General features: G+C 64.7%; 2 protein-coding genes across 6 annotated transcripts; both read left to right on the plus strand.

Moving 5' to 3' along the window:
• Positions 1-442: 442 nt before the first annotated feature.
• KLHL30 (kelch like family member 30) lies at positions 443-16,724 on the plus strand. Of its 4 annotated transcripts, none has more exons than XM_055586596.1 (7): positions 443-568; positions 2,313-3,129; positions 4,455-4,590; positions 6,432-6,518; positions 7,053-7,208; positions 8,790-8,978; positions 9,941-11,453. In XM_055586596.1, the coding sequence occupies exons 2-7, from the start codon at positions 2,356-2,358 to the stop codon at positions 10,360-10,362; spliced, it is 1,764 nt and encodes a 587-aa protein (XP_055442571.1). In that variant the 5' UTR covers positions 443-568; positions 2,313-2,355; the 3' UTR covers positions 10,363-11,453. The 4 variants fall into 4 exon arrangements, with proteins under 4 accessions (XP_055442571.1, XP_055442573.1, XP_055442570.1 ...); XM_055586597.1 differs by lacking the exon at positions 443-568 and having other exon boundaries at positions 579-3,129; positions 9,941-10,086; positions 11,311-16,724; XM_055586595.1 differs by lacking the exon at positions 443-568 and having other exon boundaries at positions 576-3,129.
• A 1,477-nt stretch (positions 16,725-18,201) lies between these two features.
• ERFE (erythroferrone) lies at positions 18,202-26,725 on the plus strand. 2 transcript variants are annotated; one of them, XM_055587039.1, is made up of 8 exons: positions 18,202-18,423; positions 20,798-20,923; positions 21,905-22,007; positions 23,539-23,786; positions 23,865-23,973; positions 24,071-24,161; positions 25,154-25,232; positions 26,407-26,725. In XM_055587039.1, the coding sequence occupies exons 1-8, from the start codon at positions 18,253-18,255 to the stop codon at positions 26,503-26,505; spliced, it is 1,026 nt and encodes a 341-aa protein (XP_055443014.1). In that variant the 5' UTR covers positions 18,202-18,252; the 3' UTR covers positions 26,506-26,725. The 2 variants fall into 2 exon arrangements, with proteins under 2 accessions (XP_055443014.1, XP_055443013.1); XM_055587038.1 differs by lacking the exon at positions 26,407-26,725 and having other exon boundaries at positions 25,154-25,574.
• Positions 26,726-27,161: the final 436 nt, after the last annotated feature.

A 27,161-nucleotide genomic window follows, 5' to 3' on the forward strand; every position in this document is an offset into this window, starting at 1 on the left:
TGCTGAGCAACCCCCATTTCCTCACCATGGTCACTTTTTCCCATGTGATGGAAAATAAGAGGCCACGTGCGCCCCTGTCAATAACCACAGGAAAGCTGGTACGTGCCGGGCCCTTATGACACCCTGGTCCTGAACTGGGGGCTCCGTGTGGCCCCTGAGTCCCCAGCTCGGGCTTCACTGTGCCCCTCTTGCCAATGAGAAAACACAGAAGTGAGAGACCCAACACTCCTCACTGGGAGTAAGGGGTAAGCCCAGACATGCCGCTCCCCGGGTGCTTGCTGCCGTCTGTCCTGGCCCAGGGGTCACAGGAGGCTCCCGGCCAGCATGGTCATTCAGAGAGGACAGGCAGAGAGGAGATGCCACTCCTCTCCTTCCCTTACTGGCCACCCCCCCCCACCAGATGCTGAAAGAGACTAAAAATACCCTCTGTCCCCACGTGGCTGCCAGCCCAGCCCAGCCCAGCCTGGCCCCGTCACATCCCAGCAGATCCTCCATGCCCCTTGGCCGGCTGGGCAGTCGTGTTCTCCAGCCTGAGTTCTGAGACAAGGTCTCAAAGACCCACTGAGAGGTAGGATTGGGGGCAGCTGGAAGGGGGAGGTGAGGACCGGGGCTGAGACCAGCAGGGGAGGGAGAGTTCTAGCGGACAGCCCAGTAGGCCTGGAGATCCCAGCCCTGAGTGCTTTGGGGAGAGACCCGCACACAGCCTAGACCCAGCCCCAGGGGGCTGGGGTGGGGGCTCAGCGGGGCTGCTTTCCTCCAGGTCCTTCTGGAGAAGCGGGGGGCAGGCTGGACCACACCTCCGCCCGCAGCCAGGGCTTTGGCGTCCAGCCCCAGCCAGGGCTGGACTGAGGCCCTTTGTTGTCCTGTCCACTCTGCCCTCCTCACTCCCGGCCTGGCAGGCACTGGGCAGGGGGCTCTGAGCCCCCCGGAAGCCTTGGCCCCCGGTGAGGACTGCAGGGCGGCAGGTGTCAGCAGATGACCTGAGGCTCCCCGGGAAGGTGCCAGGTGCTCCCGTCCACTGGCCCTGGCTGCCTGGGGCAGTGGCCGCCTGGCTAATCTCCTGCGCTCCCCTGGGAGGGACGCGCAGCCTTCCCCCCAGCCAGAGGGCCTTGCAGGGAGTGGGTGAGGCAGGCTGGATGCCCACCAGGGCCCTGGACCCGTCCTGACCCAGCGGAGCCCAGGCAGGTTCTTAGGCCTCTGGGTGGGTTCTCTGTGTGCCTCCCTGCTCAAGTTCCCGCCACCGGCATGGGACCCGGGGCGTCCACAGGGCAAGTTCTCCTTATGGGAGCTTTGGGGCTTTGTCGTTTCGATGGCAGTGGGTGGACCCGGCATTTTGCACCGGCCTTCGCTTTGTTGGCTGCTAAGGCGCCCCCTGGTGGACCCACGGCGTCTCAGGGTGTAGCTTCTTGCTCTGTGGTCACTCGGGGGAAGACAAGCTGTGCAGAACTTTCTTTTCTCTGGGGCGGTTTTCTTAGGGCAAAAATATCAGAAGATCATAAGGAAATACGTGCATAATTAAATTAGCCCAGAATGCGTTCGCTGGATCAGGCAATTCGAACTGAGATTGCTCTCTTGTGGTTGCTTGTCTTCACCAACCTACATCCAGTGGCGTAACTGGGGGGTCCGGGGGACCGGGACCCCCGAGCTGTGTAGTCTTGGACGAGGGACTTGAGCCTCTTTTTGCCTCTGTTTCCCCACCTTTAAAGGGACGGGAACAGCAACCGACGGCTGGCAGGGTTCCCATGAGGGCTGAATGACAAGTGTTTGTGCAAAATCCAGGATGGCCTGGTCTGAGGGGGGCACCGTGAGGACATGGCTGATCCCCCAGCCCTTTCACCTCCAGCCTCTCAGTCTGCAGATGATGAGGCTGGGACCAGAGAGGGGCGTGGCTCACTCAAGGTCACCCAGAAAGGTCATGGCAGCCAAGGTTCCCTGTAACCACAGGCCAGTAAGAACCCGTGGGCTGAAACTATTCAGATGCGGATGCCCTTCCCAGCAAGGAGGGATCTGGGAGTAGAGGAGGCCACTAGGAGGGTTGGGGGTGGCTCTGTTCCGCACAGTCTAGAGGTGCAGAGAGGGGCTGAGGCTTGGTTCTCTTGCTGGCCCATCCTGCCCTGATTGCCTAGGCTCTCTGAGCCTCAACTGCCTCACCTGGGAAAGACAACACCGCTTCCCAGGGCCTCGGGGCTGGTTTAGGTGAGAGGCTGGGCGAAGCACTTCACACGTGATTGATGCTCAGACCGGTCAGCCTGACGGGTGACTCGGGCCGATGAGACAGTCCCCCTGGCTGACCCTGCTGGCTCCCTCCCCAGGAGCCCGCGCGCGGACGCCCGTGAGTAGGTGAACCTCACTGTCATGGTGCGGAACGTGGACGACCTGGACTTCCACCTGCCCTCGCATGCCCAGGACGTGCTGGACGGCCTGCAGCGGCTGCGCTCCCAGCCCAAGCTGGTGGACCTCACGCTGCTGGTGGGCGGCCGGGAGCTGCCCTGCCACCGCGGGCTCCTGGCGCTGAGCAGCCCTTACTTCCACGCCATGTTCGCGGGAGACTTCGCAGAGAGCTTCTCGGCGCGCGTGGAGCTGCGGGACGTGGAGCCCGCTGTGGTGGCGCAGCTGGTGGACTTCGTGTACACGGGCCGGCTGACCGTCACCCAGGGCAACGTGGAGGCGCTGACCCGCACGGCCGCACGCCTGCAGTTCCCCGCCGTGCAGAAGGTCTGCGGCCGCTATCTGCAGCAGCAGCTCGACGCCTCCAACTGCCTGGGCATCTGCGAGTTTGGGGAACAGCAGGGGCTGCTGGGCGTGGCCGCCAAGGCCTGGGCCTTCCTGCGGGAGAACTTCGAGGCCGTGGCCCGGGAGGACGAGTTCCTGCAGCTGTCCCAGGAGCGGCTGGCCGCCTGCCTGGCCAGCGACCTGCTGCAGGTGCAGCCGGAGCAGAGCCGGCTGGAGGCGCTGCTGCGCTGGGTACGCCACGACCCCCAGGTCCGGGCCGCCCACCTGCCCGAGCTGCTCAGCCTGGTGCACCTGGACGCCGTGCCCAGGCTCCACGTGCAGCAGCTGCTGGCCTCGGAGCCGCTGATCCGGGAGTCGGAGGCCTGTCGGGAGGCCTTGGCCCAGGGCCACGAGGGGGTGAGTGACAGGTGGGGAGCAGGGAGTGGAGCCCCGAAACCCCACCCTCATGGGGACAGACGGGATGAAGTGGGCAACCCCGCCTCCCTGGGGTCGGTTCACTTCCCAAGTACATACTGCGCCCCCTGTGTGTGCCACTTCCTGCCCGTGAGGACAGGGGACCCAGAAGTGGTCATCCCTAGCCCACAGCTTGGCGGGAAAACCTCCTGGAAACACACCCAAGGCACATGAGAAAGGCCATGCTGGACTTTGGGTGTCCTCACAGGGGCAGGCAGTCAGGGAAAGCTGCCTGGAGGAGGCAGCATCTGAGCTAGGCTTTAGAGGAAAGATAGGAGCCTGGCAGGGTTAAGTAAGCGAGGAAGAGCGCACAGCTTGTACAGAGGCGAGGAGCATGGACAGGCGTGGCAGCCGGCCACCACCTGACCTTCGGAAGCTGCTCAAGCGTTTATGGGATGCAATTTCCTATCTGGGCTGGCGGTGGGCCTGGTGAGAGGGCAAGTTCTTAATTAAGTGACAGGCCAGGGTGTGACTGAGACGAGGAGCTGAAGTCTGTCTGCTCCCAGGCAGCTGGCTCAGGGCTTTGCTCAGAAGAACCTGTTAGGAGCCAACTCTGGGGACAAAGATGTGGCTCAGGGCAGCAGTGGGGGGTGTGGTGGCAAATACTGGCCACTCTGCATCCATACCACCGGCCTGCCGGGTACAGGGTGCAGCCACTGGCCACCCGCCCACGAGGTGGTCACCCTGTAGGTGCTGGAGGTGGGACGTCTGGACATTTGAGGGTGGGTCAGAGAGGCAGTGGGACTCCGGGATCCAGGGAGCTCTCACCCAGCAAGAAACATTCCAGCCTTTCCTGCCATCCAGGGCCATCCTATGTGGCCACCCCGGCTGGCAGAGGGGAGCTGGGCTCCCAGGGGGTGGGGAGCCTACCTGGGGGTCTGGGGACAGGGTCTGGGGGTTGGTTCCAAAGGTGGTGCAGAAACAACTCTGCTCGGCAGGGCAGGGGCTGGAGAGCGGCTGGGAGGGAGCAGGCTTCGCGCTCAGGCCCACGAGGACCCGGCTGCCACCTGTCCAGGTTCAGAGCGCTTGCCATTACCAGCCCATGGCAGCCATGGCATGTGGACGTGTATGCACACACACTCAGGCACAAGCCCACACAGGCACGCACACGCTGCAGCTCGCCCCACCCCACGCATGTGCACTGACGCAGGGCCACACTGTGGACCCACAGCGGCTCCCAAATGCCCAGGCCACGGCCAGCCTCCGCACCCGGGCCCCTCTGACCAAGGATAGGGCCTGCCCCTGACCCCAGCCCCCTGGCCCCACAGGCGCTGCTGGCCCTCCCGCAGAAGCTGGAGGAGGTCCTGGTGGTGGTGGGCGGGCGGGCGCTGGAGGAGGAGGAGGAGGGAGCCGAGGAGCTCGTCCCCCTGGCCGGGAACTTCGCCTTCTACCACACCAAGGCCAGTGAGTACCCTGAGGGCCCCACAGCCCCGACGCAGGGCGCCCTCCGTCCTTGGGGGGGGGTTGCAGAGGAGCCCAGGCCCCAGCAGGGGAGGGAGGTGGACTGCGGGGGGCCCTGCGAACCCCTCTGCCTCCAGCCGCAGCCCTAACTCTGGGGTTCCACGCGCTGGGGCCTGGGGAAAGCATCCCCTGCCCAGACTGCCCAGTGTGGCAAAGTGGCTACTGGCCCGGGTGGGAGGGCCAGCTGGCAGCTGCTTCCCCTTGGCGCTTTTCCTCTGTCTGCCTAACGGGGCCTCAGTCCTGAGGAGCACAGGGAGCTGGGGGTGCGGACAGCCTGGGGTGCGACAGCTCAGGATCAGGGTGGGCCCAGTGGGGTCCCGATTCCTGCCTTTGAGTAGGTCACTTTGCCTCCTTGAGCCTCAGTTTCCTCATCTGTGAAATGGCCTTTGTAATGAGGAGTCAGTGTGAAGAAAGGGGGCCAGGCCTGCTTCTCCTGCCCAGGAGCCCCTTCACAGGTCCCCCCCACCGGAAAGGAGGAGTGAGAGGGCAGCAGGGCTCTGGGAGGAGGGGCGCCACGCCAGCCCTGGGAAGTTCTTCAGAAAGCACCGGTTTGCTGGCCGCCGTCCTGGGGCTGCTGGGCAGGGGGCCACCACCCCGTGGCATCAGCGGCTGGCGGGCTCCAGGAAGCCAGGGCCGGCTGTCCCAGGTCAGGGGCTGACGGGGGGGATTTGTGGGCTGACGTCAGCAGATGAATTGGGAGCAGCTGTCCCTGAGACCCCGGGCCGGGGTGGGGCGCGGCAGGGTGGCTGGCAGGCAAAGGCCTGGTGTCCCCACCCTGGGGTGACACAGGCGTGAGTGAGGGGGACACGCAGTCCCTGCCTAGCGGGGGTTCCGCATGTCCTGAAAACCACCGTACAGTTGTAAACAGTAAACAGGAATCCTCCTGGGGACATCCCAGAGGCCGATCTCTTCCACAGCCTTCCACAAACACCCAAAACGTGTCCATAGAGAGGACTAAACATTCCCATTTTTACTGCTCATTTTGTTTTTTTTCAAAGTCAATCTCTTGCTCTTGTAGCTTCGTTAAGGCAGATCCATTGCTGCCTCGTGCAGTGGTGTGGGCGTTGCTCTGTCTCACCTCAGGGGCAATAATTCTCACAGCCACCGTCAGCTGGGCAGCTGCCGTGTGACGGCCGCATCTCCCACAGTCCCCACCCACCAGGAGAGAGATTAGCCCCATTCTACAGATGAGGAAACTGAGGCTGGGCTTTGTCTGAGGCCATGGCACTGGAGCAGGGGCGCGGGGGTTGGGACCCACTCTGCCAGCTGCACGGCCGCGTCTGGTCCCCTCCCTGCTGCCCGTGGGCTCAGAAGGTGCTCGGGGTGAGCAAAAACATGAGAAGCGAGTGAATGAAAGATGCTTGTGTTATGACCCACCTGTGGCTTAGCGATCGGGCCCCTTAACCCCTCCTCCACCTGATTGGGGTGGGAGCTGACTAGGGGCCAAAAAGTCCATCTGGGTTGGTAGGATCAGCTGCAGGGTCAGGGTGAGAGCCAGCCCCTGGAGCCTGGACTCCTTCTCTGCACACCCAGGGTGCCAGGCCCCAAGGGTGGCATGGGGAGCCGGGGACCCCCTGGAGCCAAGCCCGGGGCAGCGGGGGCAGCCGGGGCCACTTTGAACCCGTGCCACTGGGTATCCTTCCCCACCTCTGCACCCAGCTGAGTCCAGCCTCTGCCCCCCACCGGTGAGGGGACATTTCTGCCCCCCTCAAACGGAAACGCGCAGAGCAGGAAGGGGGCCCCACAGTAAGCCCCGCCACTGACACTCCCCTGTCTTCCGCCAGAGAGGTGGATGGCCCTCCCAGACTTCCCCGACCACCACAAATGGGGCTTCTCGCTGGCGGCGCTCAACAACGACGTCTACGTGACAGGTGGGCGGGGGGGGGGGGGGGTGGGGGGTGGGGCGTGTCCTGAGCCCCGAGGCTGAGCCCTGAATGCCATGCTCGGATCGCTGGCCGTTTGGTCAAGACTCTCCCAGACCTTTCCATCCTACAGAAACAAGGAAATGTCAAGTCCACGGGTCCACATGCGGGCACAGGGGAGCGTCACGGGCTCTGTCCTGCAGCCAGGGTCTCCCCAGGAGGAAGCTTGTGAAGGAGGGGGGTGTCCCTCTGCTCTTATTTATTGGAAGTTGGGGGGGGTGCAGTCCTCGGGAGGTTTGGTTGAGAAAAAAGCTTTCGCTGATGGGAGGTCTGAGAGGCTGTCCCGCTTGTTTATGTGGTGTGGAGGGGTCTCTGCAGGTCACAGGGCTAGACTGTGCCACCGCGGTCACCACCCCCCTACCCAGGGTCCCGCAGGACGGGGGCCTGGCACCGAGGAGGGGGAAGGAGACCTGGTGCTCAGTCCGCGCCCGCCCGGAGGTCCCAGGCCAGTGGGCGCCCGCGTAGACAGAGCCTCTCTCGTAGGCGGCTCTCGGGGTTCCAGGACGGACGCGTGGTCCACCACGCAGGCCTGGTGCTTCCCCCTGAAGGAGGCCGCCTGGAGGCCAGTGGCGCCCATGCTGAAGGCCCGCACCAACCACGCCAGCGCCGCGCTCAACGGGGAGATCTACGCGGTCGGCGGTAAGGCCCCTCCCCGCGCCCCGCCCCCTGCCGCCGCGCCCCGCCCCCGGGCATCCTGGGGTGCGGCTCAGGTAGGAGTCTCAGGGCCCAGCTCCAGGCTGCTTCCATGTTTTCTGGGACGCAGAGAAGAGGACAAGGAGTCAGTCCCCCAACCCCGTGAAGAGCCGGGGTCTCAGCTGCCGATGGAGATGGCCACGCTCACCCCAGGACCCAGGGCTCGGCCCTCGGCTCGGGGTCACCTCCTCGGTGACGTCCCTGGGGCGAGGGGACACACGGGGCGCCCTTTTGCTGTCACCTGGCCTCCAGACACCCCCGGCCTGAGCTCAGGGACCACCGTATCCCCCCTGCACCCCAGAGGCGCTGAGAGGAGTCGCCCCGGGGACGCTGACAGATCAATAGTGAAAGACGCAGCAGGCGGCTGAGCAAGAGTGTCCCACGGCCTCCGGAGGTGACAGCTGGCCCTAGGGCCATCCCCGGAGCCCCACCTGTCCCGGGAACCCCCTTTCACTCAGTGGCTTCCGTGTCCCACACCCGAGGACAGAGGGCTTGCACAGGGGTACAAGGCAGCTTGGGGCCCAGGCTCTCAGAGCCCGAGGTGGGTTCCAGATGGGCGCCCACCCATGGCTGGTCTGCGTCACCATCACACCCAGGCGGTCCAGGGCCGGGAGACTGCCTGCGTGCTAAGTCGCTCGGTTGTGTCCGACTTTGCGACCCCAAGGACTGCAGCCCGCCAGGTTCCTCTGTCCATGGAACTCTCCAAGCAAGAATGCTGGAGTGGGTTGCCACGCCCTCCTCCAGGGGATCTTCCCAACCCAGGGATCGAGCCCATGTCTCTTTGCATTGGCAGGCGGATTCTTTTCCACTAGCACCATATGGGAGGGGCTGGGTGAGGGGCTGCCTAAAAGTCCCCCCAAGAATGACTTTCTCCATCCCAGGAAGGGCCTCCGCCATGTGTAGGGCCTGGAGATGGTGGCCTCCTGGGACCCCTACAGGCACCTCTCCAGTCACCCTGGGCTCTGAAGGGCTCAGAGCAGCTGGGCCTCACCGGGAGGCCCTATCACCTGCTCCGAAGTTGGGCATCCCTGGTCCAGGAGCCCACTCCCATGCCACTTCTTGGCAAGTGGCCTTGGACAGACACTCTCCCTTCTCTGAGCTCTGCTGCCCTCTCTGTAAAATGGGGCACATTCCTGCCTCTCAGGGCTTCCCAGGTGGCTCGGTGGGCAGAGCATCTGCCTGCAAGGCAGGAAATGCTGGTTTGAACCCTGGGTCAGAAAGATCCCCTGGAGGAGGGCATGACAATTCGCTTGAGTATTCTTGCCTGGAAAACCCCATGAACAGGGAAGCCTGGTGTGCTGCAGTCCGTGGGGTCTCAAAGAGTCGGGCACAACTGAAGCCATGGACCATGCATGCATGCCCGCATGCACCTGCCTCTCCAGGCTGTGCCCACCTCCCCCTGCCCTTGTCCCCCTGGGCACCCAGGGCAGCCCCTGCAGCCTCTGCAGAGCCTCAGACCCTGTGTTTTCAGGAACCTTCCTTCGTCCTAGCCCCCCGCAGCCCTAACCCTACCCCTTGGCCCCGCAGGCACCACTCTGGATGTGGTGGAGGTGGAGAGCTATGACCCCTTCACAGACACCTGGACGCCCATCCGCCCAGCCCTCAAGTATGTCAGCAACTTCTCCGCGGCAGGCTGTGGGGGCCGGCTCTACCTGGTGGGGTCCAGTGCCTGCAAGTACAATGCCCTGGCTCTGCAATGCTACAACCCGGTCACAGGTGTGGAGGGGGACAGGGGGTGTGGCTGGGGCTGGGGGCGGCCCACGGGGCCAAGGGGGTGGGCACAGGTGGCCTCAGGGCCCCTCTGCGAGGCTGTGACCCCGTCTCAGCCTCTGGATGGGTTGGGGGGCCCCAGGGATAGGTGTGGCCATCGGGGTCAGGGAGCGGGCAGCCGCAGGCCTCTTACAAAGGGCCACGGCCCCCCTTACCCCAGTGATGGATGGGGCAGTGGAGGAAGGCAGGGGCCCACAGGGGTCACTGGCACAGAGCCACAGCCCCCCACAGTCTAGAGGTGTGGGGGCTGGGGGCACAGTGGCAGGTTGGGGGGACCAGGAAGCCCTGCCCTGGGTCCTAAACCTGTCTGGCTGCTGGATCTGCCTGGAGCCAGCCTCGTGGGGAGGGGCAGTGGACCTGGACCCCCAAGGCCTGGCGGGCACCAGCTCGGGCTCTAGGGTCGGGGTCAGGGTTTGGGCCCCGATCTGAGGATACAGGGCTCGCACAAAGCTCCTCCTTCCTGGTGTGGGCCAGGCCCGAGAGGGAGCGAGTCGAGAGGGAGTGAGTCCCCTGCCTCTGGGGGTGATCAAGCCGGGGATGGGGGTTCTTGAGCTGCTTCAGGGGGAAGGAGCCAACTCTCTCTCTCTCCCTTGGGGCAGCCCCTCCGGTCCATCCTCTGGACGGTGGGGCTAAGGATCCCATGAGACGGACCAGGCCCAGGGTCGGGTGGGGGCCCTGGGTACCGGACCGAGGGGCCAGCAGGATGGAGGCAGAGGTCCGGGGCGCCCACTCAGGCCAAGGCCTCCGGATGCCTCGTAGCCCCCCCTGAGGACCCAAGGATGAGGCTCCTGGGGACCCTGCCCTCCCCCCTGAGCAGGAGTGGGGCTCAGTGGGGCGCCCCCGCCCACATGGCAGGGCAGGAGGGTCAGAGGGCCTCCCCGGTGATGTGGGCGGGCGTGTGTCCGCAGACGCCTGGAGCGTGATCGCCTCGCCCTTCCTCCCCAAGTACCTGTCGTCTCCACGCTGCGCCGCCCTGCACGGGGCACTCTACCTGGTGGGTGACAACACCAAGAAGGTCTACGTGTATGACCCCGGGGCCAACCTGTGGCAGAAGGTGAGCCACCCCCCACCCCGGAAAGAGCAGGCCTGGGCTGTGGGCCCCCCTGGGGCAGGGGGCAGGGGACAGGGCCTGCAGACGCAAGGGCCCAGAGCGCCCCCCTCCCGAGGACCTGGGGCCGCTGGTCACTGCGGATGCTCTGTCCCCAAAACACAGAAAAACCTGTCCTCCTCAAGGGGGCAAAGCCAGGCTCGGCCAGGGGCACTCCAGGGCCGGTGGACTCAGAGAGAGAGCATCTGCTCCCTGATGCAGGCCAGGCCCACGAGGGAGTGAGTCCCCTGCCCCTGGGATGATCAAGCCAGGGAGGGGTGTTCTTGAGCTGTTTCAGGGGCAACAAGCCAGCCCTTGGCCCCCCAACCGCACCCCGTTCCTTCTACTGCCCCCTCCTCCACCACGTCAGGGCAGGGGACGGGGGCTTGTGGGGGCACCAAAGCCCTGGCCTCTCTCCACGTTTCTTCCTGAGAAGGAGGAGGGACAGTGCCCAGAGCCCACGGCGGCCTCTGCTAGCCGGGCCAGCAGGGCAACAGGGGGCCTGTGTGATCCGCTGAGCGCAGCTGTCCCCTGGCGTCAGTGCTCAGCTGACCGGAGGCCCCATGACAGCAGCACAGGTGCAGGGCCGGCCCTGCCAGGCTCTGGCCCTGGGGCCCGCCGCCCGGGGCTGGCCCGGGCTCCGGCCGCGGGGCTGGACGTTGTCCTCTGCAGGCCTGGAGGTCTGCTGCCTGTTCCCGTCTCCACCTTGGGGGGCCTCCCCTTCCTGCCCTCCCAGGCTCTTCGGGACGGGCGCACACCTCTCTCCCCCTGGCCTGGGGAAAGCTGTGAGCCCTCAGACTGCTAGCCCCCGGCCAGGGCACCCCTGAGGCCCCGGGCTGAGTTGAGGGCAGAGCGATGAGTCCCCCGGGGTGTCCATCAGGGCGGAGGCCACACTGTGTCCTTGAGACAGACAGAGAGTCAGAAGCCCAGCCTGCACCCTGGGAGCGAGGCCCAGGCCCCCCTCAATGCCCCAGGCTCAGATATGGGCAAACCCGGAGAGCAAGGGGCGGCTGGGAATGTTATCCCCGGAGGAGCGGGGTCTCCCCGCAAAGGAAGAGTCTCAGGGGTCCCCCGGGGCAGCTGGGGTCAGGGCTGAGGCCCCAGGAGGCAGGTGGGGCACCCTGGATGGGGGGGTGGGGCGAGGTGCCCCCCACCCTGAGGCCCGGGGTGCTGAGAGCAGACCGTCTGCAGGTGCAGCCCCTGCACAGCCTGCACGAGAACGGGGCGCTGGTGCCGCTGGGGGACGCGCTCTACGCCACGGGCGGCCGCTGGCAGGGCATGGCTGGGGACTACCACGTGGAGATGGAGGCCTACGACCGTGGCCGGGACGCCTGGGTCCGCCTCGGCGCCATGCCCCGCCTCTGGCTCTACCACGGCGCGTCCGCTGTCTTCCTGGACGTCTCCAAGTGGACCCAGCCCTTCGGGCCAGCCCCGGAGCCCTGAGCCACCCCGTGGCGCCCCTGGAGCGGGCTGGTGGTGCCCCCACCCCAGGGGCACGGCCCCCTTTCAGTCTGGTATGTCTGACAGCTCAGCGTCACCGGCCCCTCTGGGTCCAGGCTGGGCTGGGGCCACCGGGGATGACAGGGGACAGAGTCTTCGTCTCCGCAGCCACCACTCCAAACTCAGAGCTGACCAGCGACAAGGGCTGGGCCTCTGCATGCCTGGAAGGATGGGGAGAAGCTGCGCTCCTGCCGTGGGGCGTCTGAGACCTCAGAGCATGGAGCCAGGCCCCAGGGAGCAGCGTGAGAACTCGTGATCTGTCTGAGGACCGGCCACTCCAGGCCATGTGTCCCTCGGGTGGCGGTCGAAGGGAGCCATACAGATGAGGGGGCCAGTGGGGGCCCTGGAAGCTGGGGGGCTGCTGAGGGCAGGTGGCACCTAGCAGAGGGCCCTGAGGTGGGGTCAGCGCCCGCCGTGGGGGGCCTGCTGCTATCTCACAACTGTGTGACCCGCCCGGCAGCCCCCCCGCCCTGGTCTCAGGCACACAGGGTTGGCTCAGGAGGGGTCTCCCGGCCCCCAGGCTCACACTGGCACCTGGTTTCCAAAGGTTGCTTCTGGGGAAATAGAAGGCCCAGCTTGTTCTGGGTCAGCCCCCCAGGAGGGCAATGCCCGCAGAAACAAAGAAGGAAGGAGGCGAGGTGTGGGGGCTGGGAGAGACAGTCCTTCTGCTTGCTGGGGCGCTGGGGGCAGAGAGGGCGGCAAGGCTGCCCAGAGAGGGGGTCAAGAAGGGCCTGGGCTCCCCCCTTTCTTGGGGTGTGTGCTAAGTTGCTTAAGTCATGTCCGACTGTTGGCCACCCCCTGGACTAGCCTGCCAGGTTCCTCTGTCCATAGGCTCCTCCAGGCGAGAATATTGGAGTGGGTGGCCATCTCCTCCTCCGGGGAATCTTCCCGACCCAGGGATCGAACCCTTGTCTCTTACATCTTCTGCGTTGGCAGGCAGGTTCTTTACCACCAGGACCTAAATGAAGGCGCTTCGTCAGGAGGAAGGTCCCCAGAGGGGAGCTGGCGGGGCTGGTGTCCTGGGGCTGGTGTCCTGGTGTTCTGGGGATAGCTCCTGGGTGCTCTGGTGACTTGCCTTCATGCGGCCTGCTGGGCAAGGAGGCCCAGCACGTGGACTGCCCAGAGTCCCCCAAGAAGCACTGGGGCCCCTCGCAGGGAGGGTTCAGCCCCCTGCCCCTCCTCACCCATCCTGAATGAGGCACCACGTCTGTGGCCACTGGGATGATGGAGGCCCCTCACCGGGCCCTCCCGCCTCAATACAGGCTCGGTGGGGGCGCCCAGCCTGGCTGTATCCCCAGCGCCGACCTGCTGAGCCCTCGGGCAGCTCCTGACACCCTCCAGACCTGGGTTTCGTCTCCAGGGCCAGCCCGTGGGCTCCTCCAAGAGTCCCTCGGGTACCGCAGGGCCCCCGATGTTGCTGGTTCTGAGCATCGGGTCCTGGGTCCCTCCAGCTCCCATAGACCCAGGGCCACTTTGCTCCCAGACTGACTCCTGCCCATCTCTTCTGAGAGACCTGAGTGGGTCCCAGGATCCAGACAGAGTGGGGCGTGCTGAGGGTCTGCTCCCAGAGGAACATGAGCCGCAGCCCTCAGGACGCCTGGTCGGTCAGATGGTGGATGGGGCGGGTGAAACCGAGGACGGAGTTCTCTGGGATCCTCCCCGCTTTCTGTAAGAAAATCACCTGAAATATTTTTTAGACGCTGATCAAAGGTGCTATTTCAAAGACTCAGCATGTCACACTGGAGTTTTTTTCTGATCAAATACACGTAGTTGAAAATGTCCGAGGTGAACGCCTGCTTTCTGCTCCGCCCGCCTGCTCGGCAGCGGGGCTCAGTACTTGGGGTGGGGGAGCACACCCCCCTGCAGGGCCTGGGGCTCCACTTAGGGGGGCCGGACTGCCTGAGCTGCCGCTATTCAGGGTGCCTGGATCTGGCCCCTCAAATTCAATGATGGAAGAACTTGACGGGGGGCTGCATCTGAGGTGTGGGCAGGCTGAGGCGACTGAACGGGGGGCTCAAGGGGCTCCCAGGACCACCAACAGGGGGGAGTTAGCACCCCTCTGCCTCCAGGACCAAGTAGAGCAGAGGCATAGCCCAGAAAGGGAGCTGGGAAGGGAGAGGGCACCTGGGGGCTCCATGACCTCGGGCCAACCCCAAGGCTTAGTCTCCGTTTCCTCATCTCACAGTGGGGGCAACCACGTGATTTGAGAACCGGGTGATGTCAGGCACACGGGAAAGGCAGGCTGCCCACCACCCACCACCCCCCTGGAGGCCACTCCACAGGCTGCTGAGGCTCCCGCGGTTCTGGGGGCAGAGGGAGCTGGGCTTCCCATGACTTCATTGGCAGAGGTCCTTCCTCTGCAGGAAGAGAAGCGAGTGGGAACGGCTTGGCTGCATCAGACCGCTGGGAAGCCAGGGCCAAGGCTGTGACCTGAGGGCCCAGGAATGAGGCTTGGATTTCCACCAGGCCCGAAGGCACAGGGTGGGTTGGGGGCCACCCCACACACCGCCCGGCTCCCGCCTGCAGCCACTCCAGTGCCTCAGCTGTGGGGTCCGTTACCTTGCCCACAGACGCTGCCCCCCTTTCTGCACCCACAGGACACTGCTGCTGGGGAGGGGCACACAGGGCCCCCAGAGCCCTGTGTGTGGGGGTCCTTGGCTTGTGTGACACTTTGCTGAGCTCCCCTCCCCTCCTTGGGGGCTCTTGTGGAGCTGTGAACCCCCCAGAAGCACACGGGGAGCCCCACACGGAGGCCCCAGCTCTCTGCACGCTCCCGCCCTGGGGCTGGGCCATGTCGTCACCTCCAGAGAGCGTACAGAGGCCACTCGGCAGTGGAACAGATCCGATTTGGGTCCTCTGGCGGGTCCGTGACATCATGAGGATTGCTCACTGCTTGGGAAAATAACTGTTTTTCACATGGCAAAGGCTCCGGTCCTCACTGCTGACCGCACAAGGGCCAAGGCTCCCTACTGTGAGCTGGAACCATATCACGAGACTATCCGAAGGATCGTGTCACCCAAACCTGGTCCCTCTGTCCCCGCTGTCCCCGGCATCGCCAAAGGTGACAGAGCCTGAGGCTCACCTTCCCAGGGCGCAGGACGGGACTAACAGCAGATATGGTCCCGGGAGCAGCCAGCCTCACCTGAGCAGAGCACAGGCCAGCAACCCAGAAGTGGAGTCCCCAGGCAGCAGGCCTCCCTCTGGGGTGGCCCTTACCAGCCACCGTACCCCTAACAAGCGGGATCCCAGACGAGGGCTCGGGGCTGGCAGCTGACATTGTGCCCATTGTACAGAGTAGCAAACTGAGGCTCTGAGGGATGCGAGTCTAAAGATCCCGAGATGGGCCTCCTCCAGAGCCACAGGGGGCTGTGTGAGGACCATCTTTGCCGAGCAGACCTGCGTCTGGGTCTGGCCGGGGCTCTGACTGTGCTCGGTCATGGCCTCCACGGCCCAGGGCCTCTGTCTTCAGGCAGGTCTGAGGGCCCCCTCCCCCCGAACGACATGATGACCCGGAAGGCAGGCCAGCCGGCCTCGCTCACAGCTCCACGTAGCACCCTCTGGGGCCGCACCTCACCCACAGCAGGCCCTGAGGACACTCGTGCATTTACCCCAGCTCTCAGGCAAGGAGGCTGAGGCTCCCAGAAGCTCCTGGACAGCCCAGCCACCTTCAGGCCCCTGCCGCCATCCAGGGAAGGGAGAGCTCTGTGATGAGCCCCTGGTTCAAGAGAGGCAGCTGCGCGCATTGCCCCGGGCTTCGCTCACAGCCAGACCCCCGCAGGAAATGCCTGAGGGGCGCCCATCTCAGGGAAAAGGCAGAGCCACAGTTCAGAACCCCTCCAGCTCATCATCAGAAACAGGAAGGACCTTGATGCAAAACGTGTGGCTGTGAAGATGGCACCATGCCCAGGGGGAAAGGGGTCCAGCCCGGCCCCAAGCCCAGGCTGTGAGTGCCTGGTGAGCCCCCAGCTGCACGGGCTGACCAGCTGGACCATGGGAAGTGAATGCGATGCTGGGTAAGGACAAGCCTCTTCAGAAGCATGAAGGTACCACTCACAGAGCTGCACAGGCCGATGACAGACGCCCCTCTCTGCCAGCAGACTGCGGGTTTCATCAATGAAAACACCCCACACTCGGCATCTCACGGTCTCAAGGTCTCACCCCCAAAATGAAACAGAACAGAACTGTTAATATTTAATGCTGAAGCACACACCCAGCACACTCGCATGTCAGTACAAAGTTTCAGTGCCTGGCTTTCTAATCGATGTGCCTGTGGGGCCAGAAGTGAGAAGCCACCCAAGAAACCCTGAATTCTCGGAGGCCTTCCAGCAACACCATCTACAAATACTGCAGCAAATGCCTTTGTTTGGAACAAAACTACTGAATGGTTGTCAATGGAATAAGTTCATCTACTTTATTGAATGCATATAATATAAACCAGTATTTCTTACATGTCTTCTTGCAAAGCTGCAATTTCTTTTTCTTTTTGTAAATTAATTTATTTTAATTGGAGGTTAATTACTTTACAATACTGTGGTGGTTTTTGCCATACATTCACGTGAATCAGCCATGGGTGGACATGTGTTCCCCATCCTGAACCCCCCTCCCACCTCCCTCCCCATCCCATCCCTCAGGGTCATCCCAGGGCACCGGCCCTGAGCGCCCTGTCTCATGCACTGAACCTGGACTGGCAATCTATTTCACATATGGTAATATACATGTTTCAATGTTATTCTCTCGAATCATCCCACCCTCGCCTTCTCCCACAGAGTCCAAAAGTCTGTTCTTTACATCTGTGTCTCTTTTGCTGTCTCGCATATAAGGTCATCATCTTTCTAAATTCCACATATATGCATTATTATACTGTACTGGTGTTTTTCTTTCTGACTTCACTCTGTATAATAGGCTCCAGTTTCATCCACCTCATTAGAACTGATTCAAATGCATTCCTTTAAATAGCTGAGTAATATTCCACTGTGTAATGTACCACAGCAAAGCTGCAATTTCTATAGGAATTTCTATTTTTTTATTCCATTGACACCTTTCCCCACTCCAAACATGTACAAAGATGGAATTCCTGTGCAGTTCTAATTTGCAGAGTCTAAGTCTCATAGAGTGAGTCTATGGGACACAGATCCCTGGGTGGGGGGGAACACATTCTCAGGGTGGGAAGGGCATTTTTTTCCTTTAAGAAATCTAAAACTACCATCAACCCCACCATCTTACAGGGAAAGAGGCAGAACCAGAAGGAGCATTAACATCATATTTAAGGCTTTTCCTAAAGTGCAGATTTTCCCGTCCCCTGGAAACAGTCCAAGGATGGTGGGGACCGCAGGTGGTGCGGCAGGGCTGAGGATGACCCTCGGCTCCTCCCCCAGGCCCTGGCTGCCACTCTCTGAAACAGGACGGGGTGGGGGGGGGTCTCCCCTCTTCTCAGAAGAGGTGGAAGGCATCCCTGGTGCGGGCGGCAGGCCCTGGTAAGGTGCGCTCCTCAGAAGTGCCCTTCCCCCTAGCCCCCAGATAAGATGCAGTTTACCCACCAGGGGCAGGCACCTAAGGGAGGCACAGGAGAGCCTGAGCCTGGAGTGCCAGCCTGGGGGTGGGGGCGGGGAGTGGGAGTCGGGGGAGTCGGGGGAGAGTTGGGGGTCAGGTAGAGAGGTCACGCGCGGGTCACAGAACAAACAGCGCAGGGAGCAGTGAGCGGCTGGCTCTCTTCAGGGAGGAGCCTGGAGCTCAGGCTGGCCACTTGGGTCCACCAGTGGGCTGCCCTGATCTGGGGGGGAGGGAGGGGCTGCGGGTATCTGGTCCCCGGTCCCCGGTCGGATCTGCCCCTGACCCCCAGCGAGTTCGAGGCAGGGCTCGGTCCTCCCAATCTGGGCTTCAGGGAGCCCGCTCCCAGGCGGTAGATCTCCTCCGTGCCCCTCGCCCCGTGCCTCCCGAGGCTCCCGCAGGTGCGCCTGGCCGGGAAGAACAGCGAGTCTCTGAGCTCGGGGGGGGGCGGGGGGGGGTGGGCCGCGGCCGTGGGAAGCAGGGAGGGGTCGCCGCCTAGGAAAGGGGCGCCAAAGAGGGGCTCTGGCAGTCTTCGGGCTCAGATGTGATCCATCTAGTAAGACCCAGCGCGCGGTCACGGAGAGGCGTCTCAGGATCCCCGCAGGAGGCGCGCGGGACAGAGAGGATAGACGGGATACCCCGTGGCCTGGAGAAGGGCGTCCGGGTGCCCGCGAAGCAGACGCTGGACAGCGCGCAGGACGGACCGGAGCGGAGAGGAAACGCGCCCAACAGGAGGGGGCGCTCCGGCCCCCGCCAGCCGCGGCTCCCCAAGCCCCTGCCTCCCCCGCGCGGCCCTCCTCGCAGCCCCTGCTGACCCCGCGCCCCCGGTCCCCACTCGCGGCCCGCCCGCACCCCCCGGCAGCATACACGCCGCTCCCTGCACCGTCCCGGTGGGGCGGCCCGCCTCCCCGCACCGCCCCCCGCCAACCCCCGACGACTGCAGCGCGCGCAGGAGCCGGGAGGCGGCGCCCGGCGGGGAGGCGCGCCCCGCGCTAGGCGGGGGATTCAAGCGCGTTATAAGGCGCGGAGCCCGGGGCCGAGGAGTCCAGAAGCTGCGATCGCAGGCCAGAGGCACCCGCCGCCCGCATGGCCCCCTCCCGCTGCCCTGCGCGGGCCCTGCTGCTCGCCTACGCTAGTCTGCTGGCCGCCGCCGTGGGCCTGGGCTCCCCGGAGCCCGGTGCGCCCTCGGGGAGCCGCGCCCGCGAGGAGACGCCGCCCGGGAACGAATTGCCCGCGGGACCGGCCGCCCGCCCGCCGGTAAGAGACCGCCCGGCCCGCCTGGGCCCTGGAGACCTCGGGCCTCAGCCGCCCCGCCCGCAGCGCGCGCCCCTGGGTCCCCGGGCGCCTCGCGGGCGCAGCGCGCTCGCTTCCGCGGCGGCGGGGAGCGGGGCGTCGCGAGCCCGCGGGGACCGGGGCTGACCCGGGTGTCCCCCTCTCTATAGGGGATGGGAAAGCGTTTAGCTTGCGGGCTTGGCGCCGGAGGTCTGGGCGCTGGCCCCCTGTACAGCCCGGCGCCTTAAGGGCCAGCCCTGACCTTGGCTTTTGGGGTTGTCATGAAAAGCAAAGTTCTACTGGATTGGGGGGAGATGCCTGTTTTCTGGAGACTTCCAGGTTGGGAAACTCGTAAAGTGTAAATAACTCCATCCTCCTGAAGTTGGGAAGAGGGTATCTGTAAAAGTGTGAGCAAGTCCCTGACCCCCACCCCTACCCACCCCACCCCTGCCCCCTATCTCTTTGGTGCCTGTTCTCTGGAAATAAACAACTGCCTTCCTGCCAACTGGGGAGGGAGGGAGAAAGTGTCTGGATGGGGTGCCGGGCTCCGATGTGTGATTTCTGGCCAACACTTAGCTCTGCCCTGCTCCTTCCTTTCTGGCTGCAGAAGCGGGTGGTCCGGTTGGGGGTGACCAGGGGGTTGGGGCCTTCAGAGCTGCCCTCAGTGTGGGTGGGGCCTCCAGGCAGGGAGGGGAGGGCTCTGGGGAGGGTGCTTGGAGTTTCTTTTCTCTGAAGATGCCTGTGGGCGGTGCCTGGAGGCTCAGGCTTGCACCTCTGCTCTCAGCATCACTTTGGGAACCACGACGCCCCCGCTTGGGGATGCCCCCACTGAAGACAGGTGACAGTGGCAGGCAGCCCCGATCACTCCCCAGGAGGGGCCTCCCCAGAGCCCTTGCTCCCGTCGCCCCCTGCCATTTCCTGTGGACTGAAGGCAAAGCCTACTACCTCAGCCCCCTGGGGGACGCCAGGGGGCAGGGTTTCCAGAGGCTGGGCTGTGATGGTCAGGAAACAGAGGGGCTTCAGGTGCTTCCAGGGGTGGGTTCTGGCCTTGGAGGCAGGGCTCTTTTTGAGAGCTGCTGGAGGCTGGAGACCTCCATCAGCCAGGGCAGTAGCCCGACGCCCACCCACACTGCCGCAGCCCGTCTCCTAGGCCCCCAGATCAATGTGGTTCCACCCGTTTCTGTTTCAAGCCAAACTGGGGTCTGAGTCCCTCCACAGACTCCTTCCTGGGCCAGTGGGAGGGCTGGCCCAGCACACAGTCCACCCTGGACAGAGTCCTCCTGCCGGGTGTTCCCACGAAGGCGGTGTGGGATGGTGAACTGGGGTCACTGGTACTCGTGGAGAGGAATCACTGGGGGAGGCCTCGCAGGGCCCGGCACCCAGGGAGGTGTGGGGATGCCCTGGGCACTCTGAGGCGTCTCCCTCCGACCCACGTCCCTCTGTCACAGAAGCCCCGTCCCCATCACACCACACCAGCTCCTGAAAGAAGGCCCTGGGTCCCTGCAGAGTGGCCGTGAGACCTGTGACCCTGGCCGGCTCCAAGATCCCAGGGTCCTTCCATCAGCTGCCCGAGTCAGTGCCCATGACCTCATCCAAGCCCTCTTGAGCCAGTTTCCTTCCCAGCTGGCAGCCTTGCCTGGAGCCCAGACTGTCCAGGGCCTGCCGCCCACAGGGCCGGAGGCCTCTCCCTGGAAGTTACCTCCTGGAGCTCCACCATGTCAGGACTGGTCAGAATGCAGCCTGCTGGGGGCGGGGTGGACGTTTCTGGACCTGTCACTGTCCCAGCTCGGGGCACGTGACTCAGAAGCCCTAAGGGCAGGCAGGGGTCTCGCGTCACCATATCTCAGCGCGGGACACCCCACCCGCGGTGCCCGAAACAGCCCGGGAAGGGAGGCCTCGCAGCCCTGAGGGTGGAAATTGGCCTCCCGAGAACTCCCCGGGGGTTGGTTGGGGTGCCCGCTGGCTGTTGGTGGCCCTGCCTGAGCCCCCAGAGAGGCCGGTGGTCCAGTCCTCAGGGAGGCGCACGCACTGCAGCTCCCCTGGAGGGAGGCGAGAGGGGCCCGGCAGTGCCAGCTTCCTCTTGCCCTGAAGCTCGGCACCCCGCCTTCCTCCACCCATGCCCAGGGTCTTCCCCTGCAGGGTCCAGGCTGAGGAGCGACTGTTCCCCAGGGGTTGCCCTCCGCGGCCGGGAGGAAGGGGCCGGGGGCTGGGGCTGTGCTGGCTTGGGGGCCAGCACTGTTGACGGGGCCCAGGGGGCTGGAGGCCAGCCCCGTGCAGCGACCTCTTGCCAAGCGTTTGGTCTGCTTGGCCGGCAGCCCTGTCCGGGAGGCAAAACAACCCACTGGCGGCTGTGTTCCAGGAGCCCCCCGTGGAGCGGGCGCACGGCCTCAGCGACCCCCGGGACGCCTGGATGCTCTTCGTCAGGCAGAGTGACAAGGGCGTCAACAGCAAGAGGGGCAGCAGGGGCAAGGCCAAGAAGCTGAAGGTGAGCACTGGAGCCCAGCCAGTGTGTGTGCACGCGTGTGCGAGCCTCCACCGAGCCTTTCCCCGGCCCCACCCTGAGCACTCCCAACGAGCACAGACCTTCCGCGTCAGGCCGGAGAGCACAGAAGTGTCAAGTCGGGGCCCGTATGACCCTGAGGTTGGGGTGCCTGTTCCGGCCATTTACCTGCACCCCTAGAATGCCAGGCTCGCTGCTTTCTCTTCCCTCTCTGTATCCTGGGAGGCCTGCGCTGGGCTGCAGGGCAGTCAGGGACCGAGCAGGAGGGGCCTGCGGGTGCACCGGAGTGACACAGTCCGGGGGCCAGCGGGGGCCTGGGCAGCCACTGCTGCCCACCGTCCTTCAGCCTGGGCGGGGCCTGGGCCCTGCTTCTGACGGCTGACCCTGACCTGGGCCCCAGTGAGGGCCGCTTCCCCTGCGGTGGGGTGCGCCAGGCAGCGCTGTGCCGCCCTGCTGAGCCCTGGCCTCCCTGCTCCCCAGGGCCGCCCCAGCTGGGCTGCCACAGGGACCTGACCCGTCACCCCCAAGCTGAGCTGGGGGCTCCCGAGGCGCCTCCCGGCAGAGTCCCAGCCCAGTCCAGTGAGGGCTCCTTGAGGACCGACCCCCTCGGGGTGGCCAGGCACAGGGGCACTTGCCGACTGGGGTGGTGACCTACCTGAGACTCACGGGCAGCCTGGAGCGCCCCCTGCCCTCCTCTGCCTCCCTCAGCCCCAGGGCTGGACTGCGGCCTCCTTCTTCCCAGCCTGGCCCCCAGCGGCCCGCCAACCCCAGCCCTATGCCTGCAGCTTTCACTGCCTCCTCAGGGGAACTGGAGGCTGACCTCCCTCAGGGGTCAAAGCAGGAGTCTCCCCGCTCCCTTGTTACCAGCCTTTCTGGCAAGAGCTCACCGAGGGGGTGCCCACGGTGCCCCCCCCCCAGCCGCGTCCTGCCTGTTCAGAAGTCCTCACTGTCGACCTTCTCTTTCAGCTTGGTCTGCCAGGACCCCCGGGGCCTCCCGGCTCCCAGGGCCCCCCAGGCCCCATCATCCCACCTGAGGTCCTACTGAAGGAGTTCCAGCTGCTGCTGAAAGGTAGGGGGTGGGTACCACAGAGATACACACCCCACTGGGGAGGGGTGGGGATACACACCCCACAGGGGGGAAGGCAGGGCAGAGATACACACCCCACTGGGGAGAATGTGGTGGGGGTATACACCCCACTGGGGAGGGCGGGGTGGGGATACACACCCCACTGGGGAGAACTGGGGCAGGGGAGCCGAGATCGGCTGGACCTTGGTCTTGTCAACCTGTATCTGGGAGGCCATGGCTCGGGTTGCTGGCCCGGGTCAGGGCTGTGTGTGGGTCGGGGCCGGGTGGAGGTCGGGGAGGAGTGGGTGAGGAGGCAGCTTCACAGAGGAGGATGGACTTGGCCTCTGTGTTCAGTAGGTGCCTGGGGACCAGCCTCTATGCCCCACCTGGGAGGCCTCTGAACTTGCAAAAGCTGAGAGATCCAAGCCTGCGTTCCCCAAGTGGGGACTGTTAGGGAGAAGTCAGAGCTCCTTCAGCTTGCACAGTGTTCCACTGAACCCTGCAGGGACACCAGGGAGATTTCAGGCCTCTTTCTTCCCCTCACCTGCACCCCGCCTCTTCCCCTGACATATCTCTGCTGCTGGCTGCAGAGCCCAACGGGCAGGCCCGAGGAGGCTGCCCTCACGGGGCAGGGAGGACAGTCCCGGGAGCGCAGAGAGGAGCAGGCTGGGGCTGGAGGCCACAGAGGGCGAGAGCAGAGCTGAGGGGGCTCTAGCACCCAGGGCGGTATCCCTGCACTGCGGCCAGCTGCCAGGCGTGGGCTCTGAGTACCGACTAGAGTTCATTTCACTGTGGAGAGCTCTTGAGTCTTTTCGCACTTCTATTTAATGTACTAGGGCTTCCTTGGTGGCTCAGATGGTAAAGAATCTGTCTGCGATGCAGGAGATTCAGGTTCGATTCCTGGGTCATGAAGATCCCCTGGAGGAGGGCTTGGCAACCCACTCCAGTATTCTCTCCTGGAGAATCCCATGGACAGAGGAGCCTGGTGGGCTACAGTCCACGGGGTCGCCAAGAGTCGGAGACGACTTGAGCGACTAACAACTACCCTTCATTTAACTAGACCAGTTTCAGCGGCTGAAGAACCTCCACATTCTCTGCAATAATTTCTTTACACTCAGCTTCTTTCCCCAAATGACGGGTCTGGCTTATCCTGCTGTATTTCCTGATTCAATAATAATGTAAACAGAGAAAAAGCAGCAGCAGCCCCGGGGTGAGAAGCGGTAGGATAAACAGGTGAGGCAGGAGAACGGGGTCCTGGGTGCACCAGCCCTGAGCTTCCCGGTAGCCAAAGCGTGAAAGGAAACGCGAGCAGCCGCGGGATCGGGAAGCCGGTTCCTAAGACCATGCAGGCCAGAGCGGGTCTCCCGTGGATTCCCGAGCGCGGGCGCCCGGCTCGCGGTTCCGGGGGTCATCGGTAACGGTGCCCGCGATCTCAGCGGCGCCCAGGTTTGGGGCAGGTGTCCGGGAGGGACGCGGCGGGGCGGGCCGCGAAGGGGTAGGGGTCCCGGCGCGACCACCACCCGCTCTGTGCCAGGCGCGGTGCGCACGCGGGAGTGCGCGGAGCCCGAGCCCGGCCCGCGCGTTCCCGCCGCGGTGCCGGCCGCGCGCCGGGAGGACGACGAGGAGGCGGCGGCGGGGAGCGCGGGCGTGCTAGCGCTGCTGGCCGCGCCTCTGGCCCCCGGCCCGCGGGCGCCGCGCGTCGAGGCCGCCTTCCACTGCCGCCTGCGCCGGGACGCGTCGGTGGAGCGGCGCGCGCTGCACGAGCTCGGCCTCTACTACGTGGTGAGTCCGGGCCGGGCCGGGCCGGGGCCGGGCGGGCGCGGCGCGGCGGGCCCGGGGTGACCGTCTGTGCGCCTGCAGCCCGACGCCGAGGGCGCCTTCCGCCGCGGCCCAGGCCTGAACCTGACCAGCGGCCAGTACACGGCGCCCGTCGCCGGCTTCTACGCGCTCTCCGCCACGCTGCACGTGGGTGAGGCCCGGACCCGGGCTGGGGGAGGGGTGGGGGTCGCCCCGCCGCCCTCGCGCCCCGCCACCCGGTGATCACTGCCCCCGCGCCTCCCCCGCAGCGCTGGCCGAGGCGCCGAGGCGGGGGCCGCTGCGCCCCCGGGACCGCCTGCGTCTGCTCATCTGCCTGGAGTCCCGGTGCCAGCACCATGCGTGAGTGGGCGCCTGCCTCTTCCCTCAGGGCTTCCCCCGCCTGCTGGCAAAGTTCCTCCAGCCTCCTGGCGCCCGCCCGCTGCCCCAAACAGACCCTCCGCATCCCGCACCCGCCGCCCTGGTCTCCCCACCTCCTCCATCCCACCTGCACCCAAAAGGGGCTGACTATACCATCCCTCGAGGAGAAGGCAATGGCACCCCACTCCAGTACTCTTGCCTGGAAAATCCCATGGACGGAGGAGCCTGGTGGGCTGCAGTCCATGGGGTCGCTGAGGGTCGGACAGGACTGAACGACTTCACTTTCACTTTTCACTTTCATGCATTGGAGAAGGAAATGGCAACCCACTCCAGTGTTCTTGCCTGGAGAATCTCAGGGATGGCAGAGCCTGGTAGGCTGCCGTCTATGGGGTTGCACAGAGTCGGACACAACTGAAGCAGCTCAGCAGCAGCAGCCCATCCTGCGATTGAGATGCCAGCGTCGTGTCCTCAGAGGTCTCCCCTGCCCGGTCTGTGCAGGGCCCCTCCCCAGGCACTCTGCCGACCCATCCATCCTCTGGTTGATGTCGGTTCAGAAGGGCTGGGCTGCCCTTTCTGTACCCCTGTGCCCAGACAGCCCGGGTGGAGAGCAGGTGTGCCACAGTAGTGGCAGAAGGCGTGCAGGAGTGAAGGTCACATCTCACTCCAGTTTGGGAAGCTGCTTAGGGCTTGGCCTGAACCCAGACTCCCAGCGGCCTGCCCCCCACACCTCCAGCTGCCCCGTCAGAGCCTGGACTGGCGGCCCTGGCGGCACACGCTCCGTCCTGTGTGCTTCAGTCCTGTACTCACTCCTGTTGGGGACCCAGTCCAGATACCACCTCCCCCAGAAGCCTGGCCAAGGCTGCCGTTTCCGTGGTGCCTGGCCGGGTGCTGGGTGATGGGGAACACATTGCAGGTGGTGTTGGGGGGTCTGGGGCTGGGGTCTCAGGCGCCCCCTCTGTCTCCTTTGGCCACAGCTCCCTGGAGGCCGTCGTGGGGCTGGAGGGCAGCAGCGAGCTCTTTACCGTCTCGGTCAACGGCGTTCTCTATCTGCAGGTATGTGGGGCAGGATCCACCGTGGGGGGACCACCGCCGGCAGGGAGATGTGCTAGTGGGCTCGGGAGCTGTGGGTGCAGTGCCCCCCACCTCCAAGCCCTGATGAGGGTCAGGGCAGCACGGAGCACTCTCACTAGTCCTTGCAGAGCCAAGCTGTGTTACTGGATCTCCCTTCCCCACATCTGGCCTGCCCCCCAGACACCTGTCCTCTGCTCTGCTCCTCCGTCTGTTTTCTGACCTCCCAGGCATCCCATGTTGAGGGCTGGCCTGAACTGGCCCTTCGGAGAGAACTCAGTTTGGCAGGGGAGTGGTGGAGGACAGTGACAGAGGTCAGCTGTCCCAGGGAGGACATCACGACCCGCTGGCCCACTGAGACTGCGGGAAGCAGACGAGGTTATTTCCACACAAAACCCCAAGCAGCAGTCTCTTTCTAGACTGTGAGGATTTAGGGCAGGTGGTCGAGAAATGGATGAAAAGGATTTCCTGGAAACAAAAGTCTAGTTGCAGATGTGTTGAAAATCAGCTTACATGCAAACGGCCCTAAGTAGGCCAGGCCTGTTCTGAGCGCTTCACATAAATTACTCATTAACCCACCGTGATGTGAAGCGGCTCAGGGAACTGTGGCACAGAAGGGTTAAGTAGCTCGCCCAGGCTCAGCCAGCAACGCCAGAACTGCAGGCCAGGCTGTGGCTGCAGGCGCGGTGGCTGTTTGCTGAAAGGTCTGGTCCGTGCATGGTGACCTCAGGCGGCGTGGTGGGCCTGGGGTCCTGAGATGGAATGCCTGGCTTCTGCATTTCTGGGAGCTCCTGCTTCACATCTGGGGACGTGACCCTGGGGTGCCTAGACCACATCTGGAGTAGCCAGGCCCTACTACTGGCCTCATGATGGCTCTACCAGAGGGGTCAGTGGCCAGGCCCGTGGTGGAAGGGGCACCCTCTCGCCTGAGTTTTGCAAAGAAAGCTTGACTCTGGCCCCGACTGGAGGCTTGCCCCCACACGCACGAGCTAAGGGAGCCCGCCAGTGCAAGAGGCTGATGGAGCTGGGGAGAAAGCGTGAGAACAGGGGTCGGAGGTGCTGGGTTTGACGGTGAGGCATCTGGGCTGGCAGGGCGGGGCGAGCAGTCGGCGTGCCTGCGGTCCACAGCGTCCGGGCTGACCGCGGAGCCTCCCTGCAGGCCGGGCAGTACACCTCCGTCTTCTTGGACAATGCCAGTGGCTCCGCCCTCACGGTGCGCAGCGGCTCCCACTTCAGCGCCGTCCTTCTCGGTGTGTGAGCGCCATGCCCGAGTGTGAACAACCCCGGGGGCGCTGTCGGAGTGGCAGAGGCCGTGGGCAGAAGGGAGCCCGCCGGACTGCCCACCCTGGCCACCGCAGCTGAAGCCAGAGACGCCACTACAGGCAGCCAGCGGAGGCCACACGCACTCTGGCGGTCCCGGAACTCCGGGTGATCTCGGGACGCCATCTTTTCCAGGGAGGGGTTTCAGCGTGCCCAGGTGCGGGCGTTTTTGTCCACGCCGCACCCCCCCCCCCCCCCCCCCCCCCCCGCCTGCTGCAGACCTGGACCCCTCCTGGGCAGCTTGCTCCGTGGCTGAGGTCCGGCCGCACCTTTTCCATCTTTCCTAGGGCTCTCATGGGCTGCCCGCTGGGCGTGCCAACAAGGAGGGGAGAGGCCGCTCAGCCTGCCTGGTGCCCACCTGCCCCTCCCAGCTGTGCCTTTGGCTGCCATGGACCTCAGGGCACTGCTTGGCCTGCAGGGACCACAGGGCCCGAGCCTGTCCTTGTGGCCTCTGGGCACAGCAGCCTTGGGCACCAGGGACATGGGATAGGGGCTGACGGGGAGAATGAGTCCAGAGCTGTTTTCACGTGTGTGTGCGAGTCCACGCTCACGAGCTCACCTGGCCTTCCCACCATCCCCTCCTTTGCAAACCCC

This window comes from Bubalus kerabau, chromosome 6, assembly GCF_029407905.1.
Source record: "Bubalus kerabau isolate K-KA32 ecotype Philippines breed swamp buffalo chromosome 6, PCC_UOA_SB_1v2, whole genome shotgun sequence".
NCBI lineage: Eukaryota > Metazoa > Chordata > Mammalia > Artiodactyla > Bovidae > Bubalus > Bubalus kerabau.